This window comes from Orbicella faveolata, unplaced genomic scaffold, assembly GCF_042242905.1.
Source record: "Orbicella faveolata isolate gen_17 unplaced genomic scaffold, um_ofav_v1 contig_13, whole genome shotgun sequence".
Lineage (NCBI taxonomy): Eukaryota > Metazoa > Cnidaria > Anthozoa > Scleractinia > Merulinidae > Orbicella > Orbicella faveolata.
The window spans coordinates 14245150-14265000 of NW_028301540.1; the positions used below are offsets into that span (position 1 = coordinate 14245150).

General features: G+C 37.5%; 1 protein-coding gene and 2 long non-coding RNA genes across 3 annotated transcripts; 1 reads left to right on the plus strand and 2 right to left on the minus strand.

Moving 5' to 3' along the window:
• Positions 1 to 43: 43 nt before the first annotated feature.
• On the plus strand, positions 44 to 6555 carry LOC149115152 (uncharacterized). Its single transcript, XR_016205997.1, has 2 exons — positions 44 to 746; positions 5160 to 6555. It is a non-coding gene; the product is annotated as an uncharacterized LOC149115152 (long non-coding RNA).
• Positions 6556 to 6558: 3 nt separating this feature from the next.
• On the minus strand, positions 6559 to 7724 carry LOC110039913 (uncharacterized). Its single transcript, XM_020745086.2, has 3 exons — positions 7483 to 7724; positions 7162 to 7227; positions 6559 to 6776 (listed from the first exon to the last, which is right to left on the minus strand). Exons 1-3 carry the CDS (start codon positions 7630 to 7632, stop codon positions 6639 to 6641), a joined length of 354 nt encoding a protein of 117 aa, XP_020600745.1. The 5' UTR covers positions 7633 to 7724; the 3' UTR covers positions 6559 to 6638.
• Positions 7725 to 18415: 10691 nt separating this feature from the next.
• Positions 18416 to 19226, minus strand: LOC149115153 (uncharacterized). The gene is made up of 3 exons (XR_016205999.1): positions 19094 to 19226; positions 18906 to 18980; positions 18416 to 18603 (listed from the first exon to the last, which is right to left on the minus strand). It is a non-coding gene; the product is annotated as an uncharacterized LOC149115153 (long non-coding RNA).
• Positions 19227 to 19851: the final 625 nt, after the last annotated feature.

A 19851-nucleotide genomic window follows, 5' to 3' on the forward strand; every position in this document is an offset into this window, starting at 1 on the left:
TGTGTATACTACCCTAGCCTTGAGTTTTTTTAGTGCAGTTTTGCTTGTTAACAGCAAACACATCCAAAAACACAGTAAAATAATTGCTTCAGTTTATCTCGATACTTGCCATCAATTCCGTGGATAACGTTTTAACACATTCAGTGCGTGTTCCTGGTTTGATGCCGCAATTGTGGGATATTCCGACGTCACTGCTCGCGAACTTTTGCTAATTCAGTTTATGAAATGGTTTAAACAGCCGAAGTCAGTTAGCTGAGGCTTACATAGGAGTTTATGCAAATTGCAAGCGGTTATTGCTTTTGAACTTGTTAACAAATAAATTATTCTTATGGGAAAAGGACCGCAAGATTCTTAGCAAACTTTGTCAGAGGATTGAAGATTACAAATCTGCTTCAAAGGCTACAAAAGTGGCATTTTATGCATACCCCAAAAGAGTGCAGTTTTCTGCCCCAGAACAGAAGCTGACCTATTTTGCTAAACTGATAAAATGAGATAGTTTATCAGTTTAGTCTAATGATTTTAATTAAAATCACGGAGTTCTCGGTAAATGGTAAAATTTTCCTTTCATTTCTTCAGAGAAAGAAGCATCGCAAGTTGTTTGAGATGGCCACATACTTGTCCAATCAGCTCTCTTTTTTTCTCAGGAAGAAAACTCCGCAGCCCATGTGTCATGATAAAAGACCTGGAGAAGAACTGGTTTGTTTCAGCTCTTTGGTATGCAGAGGCAGGAACTAGACAAGTCAATGGTAACTACATCAATTATAATAAAAATAGCTTTTAGCATACTTTCACTGCCGTGTCTAGGATTTGGGGCGAATATATGTAATTTTAAAAGGTGGGCAGTGTGGCGATGGTCGCTGTGTCGTTACGTCATTGGCAAGCTTGACGCAGTTTCAATAAATGTGCGCCCTGCGGTTCAAACGGGAAACACCCAGGGCTTTTAAAGGTTTTCATCCCTTCCGGTTATGAATCAATTATGTTAAATTGCACGTTTTAGTTCCCAAATTAAGTCAGGTGTAGTCTGGTCTCTATTTACTCTGTTTTAAGGCAACTTCAATCACTTGGCCTTTCTTACTGCTTGAATTAAGCTTGAAGGTAACTATTACAAAACGTACTGTAGACAAAAGGTAATAAGTCGTCAGCTGAGTGTCTATAACAGAGTACGTAGTATCTGTTGTGTACTCTGTTACCCAGAATTCACCGCTACTGTGAAACCCGAATGTTTAACGAGACGATCCGTAACTAAGAGCTCGGTTTCATGAACGATATTCTTCAGCTCAGAATAAGTAGGAAATTACTTGTGGAGAAAACTACCGATCAGTTTTTTTAAGACACTCAGGAAAGTAATGAACTCCTCGGAGTTGTGTTTGCAATCATACAATTTCAAAGAGACCTGAAAAATCAGTCTAGATTCCAACGGGATTTATATGGACACCATGGATTTGCATGGAAACTCATGACCTCAGATCAGGTGCTATTATAAATAACACGTGAAGCTGCTTACATAAAGAATTTTTTTGTATAATCCACCTCTAAACAGGAAAAAATAAGACAACCATATATAGGTAGAAACCGATTTACTCGCGCTGAATTTAACATGTGACACTTGAAAATTATTGATAAACAATGTAAAATAATACGTTTTGTGTACTCAAACGAACAATTCAACACTTGCTGTATACGTGGTTACTAGCCTCGTCCGTCCAATTTGCTCACCAGAGATGACTTTCTCTTCTAATTGGAAGCTATAATCCATTATTCCAATTACAAAAGCTGAAGATATTCTTAGGCTTATTAATATTGGAAACCCGGATCCTTTCATGCCTCAGACGAAACCAGAAATAATGATCAGGTGCTATTATAAATAACACGAGAAGCTGCTTACATAAAGGAATTTTTTGGTGTAATCCACCTCTAAACAGGAAAAAATAAGACAACCATATATAGGTTGTAACCGATTTACTCGAAAAAGACAATTACTTTTCTTTTAACGATAGTGCTATCACTACAACATTTCAATGCGGCGCTCTGATCGCAGTCCACAGCAGATGGTTATTGTACTCCTCTAAAGAACCCATTGACTCACCATAGCTTTTAATAATTTTTAATTAGTCGAGAAGGAATATACTGAATGAATAAAATACGATGATGAAGATACAGCAAGTTATATGTACCTGAGCTATCTTTCTCGTTCACCGCGATTTTAACAAAATACCAAATCATAAGTTGAGAGGTTTAACAAAAAAATTTGGCTAATGTTTAGGATTGAGACGAACGTTGATTTTCCCTAACTTAAAGACTTTCTCGTGTTGAGGAATGTCTTATCACATTACCTCGCTAGTTACGTAAAAACACACATTGGTACTGCTTTAAAATTCTGAGATTCGCTTGCCTTGTGATATATTCCCAGCAATTCAACTGAGAGAAGCATGTAATTCAAACCTTATCTTACCTTTACCACTTAAATCTTTGAAGTCTTCTAGGATAGAATAGCTCTATGAGTCAACTAGAGTGCTTGATAACTCAGTCTATGGAGTTTTAATTACATTGAACTCTTTTTATAAATGTGAGGTGTTAACCATCTATGTATGCGGAACCTGGAACCAAATAAAGCTTCTGGCCATAATATTTGAAAACTGCTTTGAGTTTGCTGTCAGAGATTGGCCAAGTCTTCCTGCGATGTAAAGTGTGTGACGAATATTCTGACTTAGCTAATACAATATTTAATAAGTTATGCGTCATAGGCAAGCTTAACATAGTAGAAATACGTGAAATGTGGTTTATAAACAGGATAAATACAGGCTTACTGAGCTTTTAATATTTCAATATTTCAGAGTGAAAATACTGTGTACTTACATGTGTACTTGTATGATATTGTGGTAAGCTCGAGGTTAACTCGAGGTTAACTAAGGTACGTGAACTCCATTTAGCAAAGGCAAAGTGCTAACAGCAGAAACAATATAAAGAACCACAGAATGCAGAAAAAATGATAGAAATATCACTTAGCCACTTGTTATGACTGTTTCGGCTTATATCATATAAACACACCATTTGCCTTCAAGAACGCAAAATACGCTTACAACAACGTCAGGGGAAAGTTTTCACGGAAATGAAACTGAAATTAGCCGAAAAACCCGATCATTCTCATGGATTCCTGCATGATCATGAAAAGGTATAATCATTCAAAACAAGTCTTATTTGAAAATGAGTAACATTATGAAATATTCTTCAATTTTACCAGCACCCTTCAACTTTACCCCTCAACGCGAACGGCTGTTTTAACCAAATCGGCAAATAAAGACACTCTGCCTCTGTACAATATTCCAATTGAACTGACATCAGCAGCTATGAAGGAGGTAGTCACTTTGAGAGAAATAACTTTAAAATGCGAAAATGAACGACTTTTAAAATTGTATCAACCTTCTACTATATCTGGTCTACCCCTAAACTATAGCTTACTTGGCAGCTCTTTGTGCATAACTTGATATGAAACAAGTCTTGCATTCCATTTGCATCCCAAAGAAAGGAACTAAAAACTTGTGGGGGTGGTCAACCATGTCTTAGATAGGAGGGTGTCACAATATTCACAAAGTTAAATGACGCTGTGTGCTGATTGGCACTCTTGGGGAGTAAAGGGTTAATACATTTTTAAATCCTAAACATTTCGGCTAATTATTTTGGTAAGAAAAGTTTCGTTCTGTGGAAAATATCATGTGTGATTGTTTTCGAGCAAGTGTCAAGAAAGAATATAGACTAAAAGATTTTTCAAACACACACAAATTTTGGTCACAGATGTACAGCGGTAACACGTCTACAGCAAGATGCATGGCAACAAAGTTAATCCGAGAGGGCATAACTCATAAATTCTGTTTTAGTTGATCCTAACTGATTGATCCAGTGTCTCACTTTATGAAAATCTGAATCCTGCATTAATTAAATTCACGAATCACAACGAACGGTTTATGTGATAAATTAAACAATTATTCGTATGTTTTGAGAAGTTAAGTCAAGCCGAAGAAAGACAGGGAATAAAACGAGAAGAAAGAGACAAAAACAAACAAACAAACAAACAAACAAAAATCTCCACCACATACTCTTTTCTCTTGGCTTTATTATATTTAGTAGAACTAGTATGTTTAAAATACTGATCTTAATATTAGTTTTACTGGTGATTTGTTCCACATTGCTACCTCGTGCCCCACCAGGAGCGAATAGGATATGCAGTTCTCCACTGCTATTCAGCGTGCCTCCAAATTATTTGTTTCAAACAAGCCCCGAAAAATAAGATACTTAGTTCCTTTAATTAAGTCAAAAGGTTCTTTTAAACGCCCTTGGGATTTCTGTCACCGTCGACTGACCTTTCTGTGTTGGCACCACTCGTAAGCGACGACAACCCTTCTAGGATGTGCTTGTTGTCAACTATTTAACATACGGTAAACGACCACTTGATGGGCGGCCCGATCTCAGTATGAGCCCAAATTGGATAACAAGGCGCTTAAACACAAATTTTGCCCTAAGAGTCACACTTTGATCCCTGATACTCTGTTGTCGCTGCCGCAAACCTCAGATATGGTAGGATGACTGCCTGCGCAATACTTTGCATGATTATATTGTTCTTGCAACTGGCTTTCAAACTGTATGCACTGAAATCTTATTGAACTGCCAGATATGTTCTTGAAAAATATTATGGCGCATTATTGGCTCTACGATGCTGGTACGACGAATCCGTCTAGGGTCACATCCAATACAATACGACTCAAAATTTAGAATCCTTTTGTTCTTGTAGGCTTGGTATCAATGCGTTGTCACTTATGCAAAGTGCAGAGTTATGCGCCACGTTTACAGTTTATGGAAAATGCTTCAATATATATTACGAAAACCAAACCGTTGATTCAAAAAGCAGAGAAATGAAAGTAGCTGATAAAATTGCGGTTGAACATCTTCTGAAATCATCCTTACGATTCACTGCTTTATCCACGTGAACAACAAGCCCTACTTGCAAAATATTGGCCATTTAGATTGGCGTTTTGGTCCTGCTGTATGTCAGATAATCTAGTCATCCATTAGAAGACGTATAGTTTAGGATGTCAAGATTTTGTTTTGTCTCTGCATTCAAGAATTTATGGCTATTTACCAAACGCCTGTATGTTCCCTTACAGATTTCGCTGTACTCTGGCGTGATGACTTTCTGGGGTGTCTTGATTCCACCTGGAGTCCTCTGTAGGGTGCTTTTTGGCGAGTGACATGGCCAATCCACCTCTAGCGCATTCTCGTCAGGATGCCCGTAGCCATGGATTGAGTATATCACCGATCGAGCAGGTCTTTCTTTAAGACGGTGAAAGCACATGATACCAAGTGAAGATGTAATTTGCCATGGGTACGCAGGCGCGTTAAGTTGGGGTGACAGGAAGCCGAGCAGCGGAGTGGGCATAACGAAAGTTATCAAGAACAGCTTAACTGCTTTTTTGGAAGTTAATCATCTTTTACTAGTTGTGTTGTTGCATCGTTTTTGTTCTTTAGGGGAGCTCAGTGCATCTGATCGTGTGGCATTGATCCAAGCCTCCTTCTCAGAGATATTATTTAAATGAATTTTTTTTCGTTAAGTTTGTCTATTCAAATGTTTGTGACGATGTCTTTAAAACTCTTTTTGTCTGATTTATTGTTTTTCTCGTGAGCTTATGACCAATGCCTTTTATTTGGAAATATTGTTTTGTTTCCACAAAAAAGGTCCTAATATAACTAACTGATTAGAACTTAGAAATTGTGGTTGTCGCATGTGCTTTGATGGCCAACCTATTACCATGCCCGCCGTTTTTTTGTTAATTAGGCATGTCATCACATTTAGAATACTAAAACTTGTCTTACATTTAAAAAAACGGAGAAAACTTTTTCATGATAAATCAAGATTTAATCGACATTGAAAGAGCCTTCCATTCCACCAAAAAACTGCGGAACAATCGAACCAAGGGGAAATAGTATGGCAATTACCTTGAAAATATTCTGGAAAATTCAAAAATTGTTCAATTTTCGAAATGTCATGACTCGACAGAAGATTTCGCAAATTCCTGAAAAAAAACAAAAAACAAACAAACAAAAAAAAACAGTATAACAGAAATTTCTGGTAAGAAATTTTCGAAAATGTGGGTCTGCTTTGCAAGGTTGTCCTCTTTTCCAGAAATTCCGGGAAATTCTTTGTCACTCGCCACTGGAAAGTTCCGAAAATTCAAACCGGAATCTTTGGTCGAGAGAAAAGCGCTCTCAGCCCGGTCTATTGCAAATACACATATCTGAATGGTTCTCTCGATGTTGCCTATTCGGTGTTACCATAACCCTTTACTGACTCTTGATAATTAGTTTAGGGTCCAAGGATTTGGACTGCAATCATATAGTGTCTACTAAAAAAGAAAAAAAAAAATCAGAATTCATATTCACTTCAGAGGCAATTCGAGGATTATGCTTTCTTAATTTCTTCCGCCTGGCTCCTTTCAAATGTTCTTCCCACTCCTTGCTCGTAAGAGTCCCTGATTTGATTGAAAACAAGCACGAGGTAAACACCTGTCAGTTGTTTTGTCTATTCTTTATTCCTTATTTGCAGCTCGTTTAATAACAATAACGAGAAGAGAATACATCAGAATGATTTACTGGTGAGGTTTCCGCTTTTTCGTTATTTGGGCATCCGTTGAAACAGATCTTAATTGATCTTGAAGTTCTCTTTCGCAGTCCAGCTCACGGGCAGACAAACAAATGTTTCTTCTGAATTCCTGGTCGCTAAGCTCCTAGATAAGGAACAGAACAATCACCGACATAACACTCAGTCTTTGAAATCGATTACACTAAGCTCTACATAACTTCTCTTCAAATATTGGATTCTTAAGTTTTCTAGTTAAGAGAACTTTTTTTCTGTGACTTTAGTCATTTCACTTGTTACTTATATGCTCTTAACAAAGCCAAATTTGGGGAAATTATCGCGACAGACCATTTGGAAATATTCTTAACAGGATATCAAAGCGACGTTATTATTTCCAAATGACTGAAGACATTTTGTCCTATAGAGGAAAGAAAACGCCGAAGGCGTATTGTTACTCTCCAAGCGTCTCGTTGTTGGGAAATTTTTAACTGAAAAGCACAATAAGGACGACATTGTGGTTTGGTAAGACTTACTCGTTCCCCGCTGTTATTCGTGACAAATTCTGAAAGGGCCTCAAATTCTCCATCCCGATAAAACCTCTATAAATTGAAGACGTTTGAGTGTTAAATATCAAATCGATATTAACCTTTAGTTAACATAACGGTATTCTTCTCAAATCTGAAGAGGGGCAAGTAACATGTAATAGAAATTAAGAACTCAGTCTCCTGTTATCTAGATAAACTTTGTTTAGCTGGGTTGCGATAAAAATGAGGGCAAAATGCCGCATCTTAATCTTTAACGGGAACAAAATGGCCTAGTCAACAAGATAAACAAAATACTGGTCCCACAATTACCTTTTTAGATGATCCACGACGTTTATGCTTTGCCAAAATACCGCTGTCGACTAACAACAGCGACGAAATCAACAACAGCAGAACACAAGACGTTACTACGGTTTTCTTCATCTCGACGGTAAGATGATGGCTTAAGAAATTTACTGTCATATAAAAGTGTCTTGGAAATAGTTCAAGCAGTGAGCAGCTGTTGTTTTATCCATGGCAATTGGCTTGAATCCTTTTCTGTCTTTATTGACTGTCATCAGGTAGATAAACCAGTATCATTTTGAATAGCAAATGAGCAAAGACTATCCTTATTTGTCAGACTGCTCTACAGAGATTAGGAGCACTCTAATTGGTCCCCTGCGTGCTATATGCAGGACAGACTGTGTCGGAGAACAAGGGCTTCAAAACATCATAGTCCAGAGACCGCCCTGGGGAGGGGCAGAAGGTGTACCTAAAATAGACCTTTGAGTGGAAAGATCGAATACTATTTTCTTGTACTAACTAACGTAAAATTATTTTAATGCGCGTTCTGAGAAGTTGCTAGCATGTAAAGGCCATAATAATTCCATTGATTTTCGTACCGCTGCGAGGCAATTTATTAATAGTGCGTTGTGGAGTCATTTATTTGATCTATTCTTAACGTTTTTTTTTTTTTAAATTAATGCTTGGCGTTCTTCGGGGTTCTTTGGTAAAATGAGATAATGAAAAGGAAGCATGGGACAAGATTTACTTTGTGAAAGGCGAATGAAAACATCTGTTTCTTCATTATTCTCTGTTTGCAGTTGTTTGCAGGACGAGTGCGACACGAAAATAGTTCAACACTTTTCTGGCGGGATCTTCTTATGTTTGTTATTGAGCGCCATTTATATCATATCTTTGCTGATCTTGAAGTTCTCTCCCGCAGTCATTTTTTTGAACATTTGAGCAGTCCAGATCTTGAGCAAACGAGCACATGTTCTCCTGAACTCTTGATCACACGTTTCCTTGATAATAGACAAAACAAAATCAAACCGGTAACCACGAGGACTTGAAATCTACTGAACCAAGCTTATAGAATCTGGCTAATCGGCGAGCAGTAAAATCCCGAGTCACGTTCGTGTGTTCTTCTTGCTCTACTCGCTCTTTAGACAAAGCCAGTTTAGGAGAAATTAGCGAGGACCCTTTGCAAATATCCCAAACAGTGTCTTAATCCTTTCGCCATGAGAGAGCACTTAGGAGCTTCTGACGACACTGTTTGGTTCAGGTTTAAATCTGTCTGATTTCGATGAAATGTTTGCGCCGAAATGATCTTGTCAAGATCACATTGAAAACAAAAAGTTGTGAACCTCCCCAATACATATAGTTCATCACGTACCCCTGGAAGTTTTGGAACCTTTTTCTACAATGATTATGCGGTCTTTAATGCATTTGTTATTAACCTATTCATAGAGTGCTGTAAAATAAGGTATAGTTTAAGGAAGCACCAAATATATACATATGAAGATTTCGACTTTTTAGAATTAAAGGCATGGGTCGCACTAGAGCAAATTCTGTTTGTTTTACCAAAAATTGGGTCAAAATTGGAGCTTTTCCTAATGCGACCCCTACGAACAAAATTTGGAAAAATTTGTCAGTGGACCAAGAAGATCAAAGACGCCGTAGTGTATGGGTGGGGCAGGCAGATTTTTCCAAAATCGCCCAAAGAAAACAAAAATTCATTAAACATGTCAACTGCGTGTCTATTTAAGAAAAATTATGGACAGTATGGCTTCACGGGAAAGCATCATTGTTTACAAAAGCGTTTTATCAGTGTTTACACAAGAATTTAGCCTTGTCGTGTCGCTTCACGTGCGACCAGAAAACGAACCCCAAAAAATTGGCAAGTCAAGATATTTTTGGGTCTTTCGGACCGACCAAAAAAAAAAATTCGCTCTAGTGCGACCTATGCCTTTTTCTTTCTTTCTTTTCCAACCATTGTTAGTAAAAGCTGTAACTTCCTTAGTGGTTATTGATGCCATTTTAAGAATACGCATGTCAATAGCTTTCAAATGGTATATCATGCATCGTTATAGGGGTCTATTAATTTAATTGGACAGAAGCCCTGGCAATTTAGAGCTAAAATGTGAAAAGCAAATTTATTATTGCCAGCCAAAACAGTACCCACACCGTGATTTTCAAGAAAAAAAAAACAACAACAACAACTCACCAGCATAATTTGTTTCCCGCTGTTGTTCATCGAAAATTCAGAAAGGATCCCTATAAAGCCTCTATTAACTGGAGACATTTTAGAGTTTAAAAAATAAATTGCGATTGGCTTTATATTGGTTACCCCCAACGGATTTTTTTCAGATCAGTCGAGAAGCCGGTAGGAAATAGGAGGAATTAAAGATTCATTCCCTATTAATCTAGATATGTTTGACTGGGTTGCGATAAAATGATGCTAGTTTGTTAAATCTTAAACTGTATGAAATAAACTTCAAACACCGGGCCTACAGACCTACAGCTGTAGATCAGCAAAATACTGCTTCCACAATTACCCTTTTAGATGATGTCTTACGCATTTCTTCTCAAGAAACAACAAATCAACAACAGAGGAACACAAGACGTTGCTAAAGTTTTCCTCGTATCCACGCTGGTTAGACAATGAAGATGATAGGATAAGAAATTTACTTGCATGTTAAAGTATTTGGAAATCGTTGCAGGAGTTGGCAACTGTTGTTTCACGCATGGCCATGGCTTAATTTTTTTTCTCTTAATTGATCGGCATCAGTTAGAGACGCTGGTAATATTTTACAGAGAATTTGAATACCAATTATTGTTATTATTATATGGCTCATAGGTTCTCCATGGAAAGATCATTCTAATTGGCTCCCTGGTATAAGTTTCGGCGAATTGATTTTCAATTATTCCGCGAAAGAAAACCTGTTCTTGACAAGTAGCAATGTTGTTCCTTTCTGTTCCTTTCTGTTCCTTTCTGTCTGAACCCTACCTAGAGACTTTTTTAAAACTTTGCCAAAAGTTGCGTCTTGTCATGATTATCAAAAGTTGGTAATATAAAAAAAAATTTCACCGTGCCGTTTTTGAATTATAAGCCCCTAACGCTGTAATTAACGGTGTTTTTAGCAGGTCATACTGTTGCTATGGTAGCCTTTGTGTCACGAAAATGATGACAACGTGTTCATCAATGATTGGGCAGTTGTTTTGATACCATGATTTTAGCATCAAGTGATAAAGAGTGGTTATAACGCCTGTCAAAATCTAAGTGCTGGAAACTGTTTTGATCCACCTTAAACTTGGTCGTCAGCGCCCTAGTAAGAAAAACACAGTAAGAAATACCTCAAAGAAAAATCTCTTTCGGTCCGTATTGAGGGATATTGGGGGCGTTCTTATTCTGCAAGCGTTGTCTATCAATCTCCTCTTAAGTTGAAACAAACCTTGGAGTCCAAAGATTAAAAATAAATTCTCTTTACCAGCTGGCATCATTTCTTTAGTGTTGGTTATAAGAATCTGGTGGAACATGAAGGCCTAGTTATATTTTAGTTATTTCCATCCCCGTCACTGAGGCAATTTACTGATTTCGTTTCTGAACTTATCTTATCTTGTTCAAAAGAAATGTTTTTCCTAACGAGCCGGTCTTCACAATTCTAAAGAAAGAAAACCCCCCAGAAATAACGGTTATTACGTTAAAGGCACACCCGTGTAAACATCTTTTGTTTTCTCTATTTTTTTTTAGTTGCATACACGTTCGTATTTTGATTAGGCTTACTTAGCTTTTAGGGGCAACGTCTTTAAATGAAGTGTTGATTGATTGATTTTTTTTGTTTTGTTTCGTTTTTTTCATTGATTGTTTACAGTCGAACCTCCATGGCTCCTTTTTTATCCCCGGGGATGGTCTATACATTCACTCTTATTTCAACCTCTTTACAACGGCGGACTCTTCACAACGGCAGCGACCACTAACACGCGTTCTAGCTGCCAAAATAACCTCTCGACAACAAGAGTTATTCGCTTTTGCGTAAATTTTTAAAAATAAAGCAGCGTTTTCAAATTTCTTCGGCGTAGTGTGGACACTGCCTCACGACGGGGGTACACACATAAAGTTCTGTAAAAAAAAATCGAATTTATTGAATTTTTATATTGAGAATTTCTGTTTCTGTAAGTTCAAAGCTCGTTTTCTCAAAAATTTTCAATAGCACAGTCAAATGGCTGTGTAAAAAGATTGAGTCTGCATACGAGTCAAGTGGCTCATCAGGCCGGCACTTATCTCCGGTTTCCGTAGCATGATGTGACTAGGAGGATTTCCACTTCCCCTGGACTGGATGCTAGTCCATCGCATGGTTATCCCCCATCATTAAAAGGTGCTCAACGCTGCTGATTAATCTTTTGAATTCCCAAGTTTGATCACATTTCGTCCGTATTATTTCATCTCCAATAGCTTCCTGTGGCTTATCGCATCCACTTTAAATTGCTGCTTTTAGTAGAAAGCTCTTAACAATCAAAGCCTACAATGCATTAAAGACTTTCTTCAAGCCCATTCCATTACAGCTCATCGCCTACGTCCCTGCGACCAGGGCCTCCTTAAGGCCCCAATAACTAATTACAAGACCTTTGGTGATCGCGCCTTTGCCCAATCTGGGCCATTTCTCCGGAACAAACTGCCAGTTGAAACACTTGAAACAGTTAAAGTGTTACTGTTTCTAAATCAAAGTTGAAGACACGCCTGTTCAAGCTAGCTTAGAATTTGTTTTAATGTTTTTAACATTTTATCGTTAAAGAGTTAATCGTCTTAACATTTTATAAATTTCAACTATTTTGTAAAGCGCTTTACAATATTTTTATAGTTTAGCGCTATAGAAATGTAATTATCATCATCATCATCATCATCATCGTCATCATCATCATCATCATCATCATTATTATTATTATTATTATTATTATCATTATTATTATTATCATTTAATTCAGTGATAGCCATTTATACACCTGGGTGGAGAGAGGCACTGTGAGAGTAAAGTGTCTTGCCCAAGGACACAACACGATGTCCCGGGCGGGCCGCTCGATCCGGAGACGAGCGCACTAACCATTAGGCCACCGCGCAAAGGAAAGCGAACAAAAAATGGTTTCTCAAATGTCTTTATAAACAAAAGTTCAAGTGTTTAAAAGAAAATTTATTGAATTATATATTTTTAAAAAATTCCATGAACAACAGGCGCAAATAATTTTAGAAGGGTGGTTATAAGATATTTCTGCGTGAGCAGTTAGTAATGTTCTTAGCATAGTCTCATTTGCATAATATGTTTCGGAGCTGTGCTTTTTTGTGTCATAAAATAAAATCTATGGAATTACATTTTTCAAAAAAATCGTTCATATAACGGGATAAGGGAAGGGGATGAGGGGGGGGGGGGGGGGCGTGGGGTAGAGCGTAAGATGTAAAAGAAACGTCGTTGTATTTTGTTTGTTTGTTTGTTTGTTTGTTTTAATTTCCTGAAAATAAGTGTTAAATTGATACTGCAGTTCCCTTCCTGTTCCCTTCAAAAAAAACAACCGCGCCCATATCTGCCACGAGTGACCAAATTGCGCTATTGGATGTAGCCACGGTAGATTTTTCTCTCACAATACTGGTTACAAGCACAGTAATACTAAATTGCTGCTATAGCAAAATCGTTTTATCGCGTTGATATGGCCCATATCAAGCTGTAAGACATTTCTTAGTATTTTGATGCATTGCATTTAACAGTGAACACAATCGCTACATAATTTTAATATCCAGCGTTCAATATAGCTCTTTTTGCGTACCTTTGAAATATAGCAAACGCGGCTAACAAGAAAATTATCAGATTTTTATAATTTGATATTTTCTCATAAAATGTCTGCAAGGCAGTTTGATTAGAAACGTTTACAGTCACAACCGAATTGGTTCACTTTATTGAGCAGATCCAGCACCCTTAACCACTAGGCCACGCGCCAGTTCATTGAATATATTCTACCAAAAACCCAAGTCTTTGGCTTCTTTCTGAAAAAATTGGATTCTTAAATATAACTAACGCTTCTGACGTGCAAGCCTGTTTATTTCAATTATGTCGTGTTTGTCATCACACAGCACTGTCGACTTAAAGATGTTTAAATATAATTTACTGAGGAGTAAGGAGAATAAAATTCTGATAACGTCACATAAAGTGCTATAGAGCTATCTGCGATGGCTTCGCTTTAGTTGTTCAGAGACAAACTATTCATTCTGTTGAAAACCAGAATTTTGAGCGGTCTTAGACTTGCTTGGAGACAAGCATCTCCAGCATTGAAACTATAGAACTTTTTTTTACTGAATTCCGCCTTTCTTGACGTGTTTACGAGTTGCCTCAGGGTAGAGGCTGATCTGAGTAGTTTGAGTGCTATATATCTAAAACCCAGAAAAGTTATCTAAAGTGTTTTTGCGACTGGGTTAATTTGCAGTTTACCAGCTTTTTCAGCCTTTGACGCAAATGTACCTAAGAGTGGCTACAATATAACGTCTTCTGTGCTCAAGCTCGATTCTGTTCCTATGTAGGTTTCTGTCAGGGAAATACATCTTAATACCATGATCGAATGATATTCTCCTTACCAATTGGCATGACTTTCTTTAAAACCTTTTTATTTGAGAATTTAACGACACATCAAGAAGATATGCTATGGATAGAATTCTATTGATTTTTATATCCTCGCTAAAGCAGTTTAGGAATGACTTTTCCTGATCTTATCATTCTTGGTTTGTTTTAAAATGTTCTATCAAATGCTTCAGTCTTCAGGCTTTTACGGCGAAGAGATATTATTAAAAACAAGGGTGGAATAAAATTTCGCTTCACTGAAAGAGGTAAACACTTGTATTTCTGTTATTCTTTATTTTCATTTCGTTTTACAGCACAAATGAGTTAACACAATTTAACAATACTACTGACTAGGTATCTGGTTTTGCGAAGTTCTCTTTCGCAGTCCAGCTCACGGGCAGACAAGCAAATGTTTCGTCTAATCTCCTGGTCACGCTGTTGCTAAATATAGTCAAAAGAACAACAACGAAACTTTAGGGAACAAACTTACTGGATTGTTTCTCAAAAGAAAGATATGAATGCCACGTCATTAAGACGATGATTGAGATTCAAAATTCCAACCGAAGGCTTCATAGCCATACTGACCTCCATCATTCATTTGACGGTGTGGGTCCGGAGAAATTCTAACATGTCTTGAGAGTTTTCATCACGATAGCGCATCTGCAAAATTAAGGTTTATAACAAATAAAGAAGCCAAGGGTACTCCCATTTACTTCTCGCAAGATCTGGCAGGACTGGAAGATGCCTGACCCAAGTACAGAGTGTGGGCATTGTCATGCAATAAAAAATAAAATCAAAAACCATTCAGTCGATAAAGTCAAGAAATTGTGATATTCTGGCCGATAAATAAAGAAGACAGTTCTCCAAGTTTAAGGTGTGTGCGGTCTCCCAAAGTTGAGATATTTGTCGAAATGTTCCGCGCAAAATTATAGAGCCTAGTACGGAACCGCCATGTTGGAGGACTTCCTTAGTCCTCCAATATGGCGGCCGGAAAATAGTGTAAACATCTGAAACTTACTTTGGCTATCTAGACAACTGATTATCTCAACCGAGCCAAAAGACATTTACACAGGCACTTTTCCTAATACTTTAACTCCTAAAATGGCTAAAAATCACGAGATAAGTGTATATTGTTCGACAAATGCGATCTTATGTCACGCACCGTCATAACCCCGACATTCAAAATGCGCTGGTTTCCAAACGAAGGACGTTATTGGGCTGGAAATTTGTAAACAGATATAAATTTAGTACCTCTTATGCCTGATGAGCCAAGGATAAAATCTTTAGGGACTCTTTAGTTTTGGATTTGAGAATTTGATGACGTCACGTGAACACACCCTATAGAAAGAGATACCATATGAATCAAAAGCAGGGGTCGAATGGAAAGTAAGCTGTATTTCAAAGGCTCATAAGTAAACTATATCAAATGTAAAGGCCTGGTGTGGTATACTTAACAAGCACTGACTTATTAAAAGACCTTCCAGTTAATACCATCAATCGTGTCGGCCTCGGTATTACAACCGCACCGTATAAAAGCAACAGGGAAGAAATGAGCAGCAGAAGAACTGTACAGCCCCGCAAATGATCCCCGCCCGCAAATGATCCCCAAATTGTACCGCAAATGATCCCTGGGGCTCGTTTCTCGAAAGCCCCGGGAACTTTTCGGTCCCGTAAAGCCATTTTAGTTCATCTGTATCTAAAAACGGAGAGGTGTACACGCCTGAAACGTCTTGTATGAAGAAAACCTCTGTTCATATTAAGAATACGTGAATACAACAGCTCTGTAATCATAAGGTTTGAGATTTTGCCCCTAGGGCTCGTTTCTCGAAAGCCCCGGAATCTTTTCGGGCCCGTAAAGCCATAGCCCTCTACTACTTTCTTCTAACAATATTTATTTATCGAAGTGCCAAAAGCTTGAAGAAATAAAAAGTATAGAGGTGTACAGGCCCGCAAATGATCCCCAAATTGTACCGCAAATGATCCCTCAGGACCGGAAATGATCCTCAGATTGTACCACAAATGATGCCGGACCGGCAATGGTCGCCTCGCCATAAAATTTGGAAATGTGAGGACCCAGGAATTTGGACAGTGGATTTAAAATTTATTCAATCGTCTTTTTTTAGTACTGTGTAACTCAGAAAACCGTGAACATTTGGATTTGATTCCAAAAGGTTAATTTGGTTCTGAACCAATCGCAATAAAGTACAGGACACGCGAAAAAACCTCAAAACCACAACCAACAGGCCATGTTCGATATATCAATATTCTAACATTGATCCGAGGCTTTCGGGTCAAAATTGAAAATTATTTGAGTTTCCTTTGTCTTTCAATTCCCAAAAGAGACTTGGATACAAAGAAACCATCATCAAACATAGACGTTTGTCCTAAAAGCCTCGGATCCATGTTTTTCGTTATCAAATATTCTGTTCTCGGAAATATTAGCTTGTCAAGCTACTCTGAAATTCGAGCTTAAATAAAGTTTATGTATGTATGTATGTATGTATGTATGTATGTATGTATGTATGTGTGTGTGTGTGTGTGTGTGTGTGTGTGTGTGTGTATGTATGTATGTTAGAATATTGATATATCGAACGTGGCCTATTACCGCAGGTGTTTGCGGTTTAGTTTTCTAACGCTTAATTGGCTTTTTCCTTGCTGCACTATAATCATCCTTAGATATTTCTGGTATTCACGGTTTTCTGAGTTTCACAGTAATAATACAATATTTTGATACAACAGTTACTACATGAAACGCAAGAAAATGCGCAATATGAACGATTTGAATGCAAATTTCACGACTTTAAAAATAATATCCAACGTGACGAAATGCTGTGTTTGAAGTTTGTAGTTTAGCTAGATCCTTCACTGAATAACTTTACTGGGTCCGGGCCTGAGATGTATGATAACACAGGTTGCTCACTAATCCTCAAATTTGGAGACAACTATAAGAAGTATACAGGGAAAAGCTCTAAGCGGTTAATTAAATGGCAGAGGCATCTTCGAAGATTCATGTTTCTTTTTGCAGTGCGTTTCCTAAACGAAAAATTTATGCAGTCGACACATGTCAATTTAGTGTTTTGCGCAGTATCATAGACGTTTTTATCGCTGCTTTTAGCCTGAGGTACTTGTCTTTTCTCCACCTAGGATAATTAAGACAATATGTATCTATCCAGAGACTTTTCATGGAGTCCGCGCCGTTCCTAACTTTTTGCGGTGGAATCAGTTCCGGTCCCGCGATCATTTGCGGTCCAATTTGGGATCATTTGCGGTTCGGGGATCATTTGCGGGCCGGGATCACTTGCGGACCTGTACAAAACCCATGATGCCATCACAGTTTTCTTCATCTTGATATTTCCAAAGTGATTGAAAGAAACATCTCTTCGCTTATAAACGTGCTGTATACCGTTCAAGCAATGGCCATCCGTTCGCCAACGAAATGATTTTATCGCAATTATTTTTTGAGTTCTACAGCGTCAGTTATCTTAAGTGATAGTGCAATCGGCAGGTGGTATTTTAAGAAGTCACTTTTTTCATCGATGAAGTCCAACAAAACAGTAGATTATCTTTTTGATCTTTTCCAAATTAACTTTTCTTTGATAGCGTTTACCAGTTGATCTAATCACGAAAAAAACGTTTTCTCAGCTGTGTTCTCGTGTGATAAACGAAGGCCAGCACTTAGGGAGTGAAATTTTAATACGTGGTATGTCACGCCACAAGGGAGTAATATACGAAAAATAGCAAATTGATTGTCCATATGGTTAAGTGACTAACCAAACAATAAGGAAGTCAAATATTACAAAGTTATAAGGGGACTAAACCCTCGTCGGCTTGAGCTCTGCGTATGGGGCGAAAAGATATGAAAGAAAAATTTCCACGAGCAGTTGGTAATTTTCTTTTCATGATCTCATATCCGAAATATTGTTAGGCTTGTCTTCCCACGAATTGAATTCGATTTCGTTTAGTTTTATTTTATTGAAATACGTATCGATTTTCTGACTGGGTTGAGAAAAAACTTAATAAATTGTGGCATTGGGGTTTTGTTTATTTTTACGCTGAAAATTGTTGTTGCAATTTTATTACATTCTTGCAAACCATCGCCCATCGTATTCAAAGCCATGGTAGATTTTCGTCGGAGAATGTTTCACGATGATAAATATATATTTTCTTTTTTTGATCAAATTCTATTCAAACTGATGTTTTCCCGCCCTCTAAAAGAAAGAGTTATATTAAGAGGATATTATTTTGCATTGTTTGTTGTTTATCAAGTAAGTTTTATGGCCCGTATCTCATTTATTATCCACGTCGACCATTAAACCATTCACATAGATGGTTTATTCAAAATATTCCATCAAATGCCACAGCCTCCGGACGTTCAAAAATGGCAATTATGTTGATATTCTCAATTATTTTTATTTGCTTATTGTTTAACAGCACTACACAGTCTCTTATAATTCAATATTTTACTGCTGAGGTTTGCGGCTACAGGTCGTCACTGATCTTGAAATTCTTTCTCGCATTCCAGCTCACGGGCAGACAAGCAAATTTTCCTCTTGAACTCCCGGTCGCGCTGTTGCTAGACAAGAAGCAAAACAGAAACCTCTTAGTAATCTTAATATAGTTGTTGTTAAGACATTTAATTTTCTAGTTGTATAGTCAAACAGTTTTTTGTCTCTTTACCTGCTTAGTTGTGACGTTTAAGTTATTTTTTAAACAACTCTATCTAAAAATGCTCTTTTGGGGGAGGTTGTAGTCCTTTGGAAATATTCTATACAGCATCTCAAGGCGACTATTTTATGTCTAGTAAAACCCGCAATAAATTGTTGAAGATCTTCGCGCCTCAACAAGAATGACAACCGAATTCTTGTTTATGCTTACCTGCATCACTCGCTTGGCGGTGTTGGTCTGAGCAAATCCTGAGATGTCTTCAGAGTTTTCATCAAGATAACGTGCCTGGAAAATAAGGATTTAAAACCTTTAAAGAAGCTGAATGAACAATTGCACCTCTTTTTATTCCTCACAAGATTTGGCAGGACTGGAAGAGGTATAACCCAATTCCAGAATACCTTTAATTTGAACCCCGGTACTCTAACCATAGCGTCTACAACCAACAGCGAAGAAATAAACAGGAAAGCACATGTCATCACCACAGTTTTCTCCATCTTGGCAGATCTAAAATGATTGAAAGAAATATTTTTTCTCTTATAAACGTGTTGTCAGCCTCTTAATTAAGTAACGAACAGCCGTTCGTTGACTAATTGGTTGCATAACAATAACTTTCTCATTTATTCAGCGTTAGTTATCTTATCGTTAAGTCACCAGTGCGATTAAATAGGCGATAATATTTTGGAAAGTCATTTTTTTTTATCTGATGTAGTCCAGCAAAAGAATGACTTATCTATTTGATCGCGTCCATATTACAGCTTTTTTTTAGGGAGTTTATCAATTTATCTAACACACATTTTCTCAGCTGTGTTCACGTGAGATCAACAGAGGCCGACAGTTATATGATGGAGTCAATGAGATTTTAATGTGTGGTTACACGCGGCATCGGAGTAATTTAAGAAAAATAATACAATGAATTTCCGTATTATTTCTGTATCATTAAGTGACGAACATTTTAAAAACTATCGGGAAGACCAAAACCTCGTCAGCTCTAGTTCTACGTTCGTGACGAGAAGATGATGTTCTTATCCTATTTCCATCTCTGAAATATTGTTAGGAGGCCAGTCAGTCCAGGAAATTAAAATTTATGCTATTCATACTGATGTTTTCAATTGATCTTTTCCCGCCCTTTACGATAAAAGTTATCCATCTAGTGAAT

What these genes read in the sequence shown, in the direction of transcription:
- LOC110039913 (XM_020745086.2), bottom strand. Translation starts at nt 7,632, where the DNA reads ATGACAGTAAATTTCTTAAGCCATCATCTTACCGTCGAGATGAAGAAA. An exon ending in GTCGTGGATCATCTAAAAAG is followed by an intron (nt 7,228 to 7,482) that starts GTAATTGTGGGA and finishes TTCAATTTATAG; the next exon opens with AGGTTTTATCGGGATGGAGA. An exon ending in CGAATAACAGCGGGGAACGA is followed by an intron (nt 6,777 to 7,161) that starts GTAAGTCTTACC and finishes TTCCTTATCTAG; the next exon opens with GAGCTTAGCGACCAGGAATT.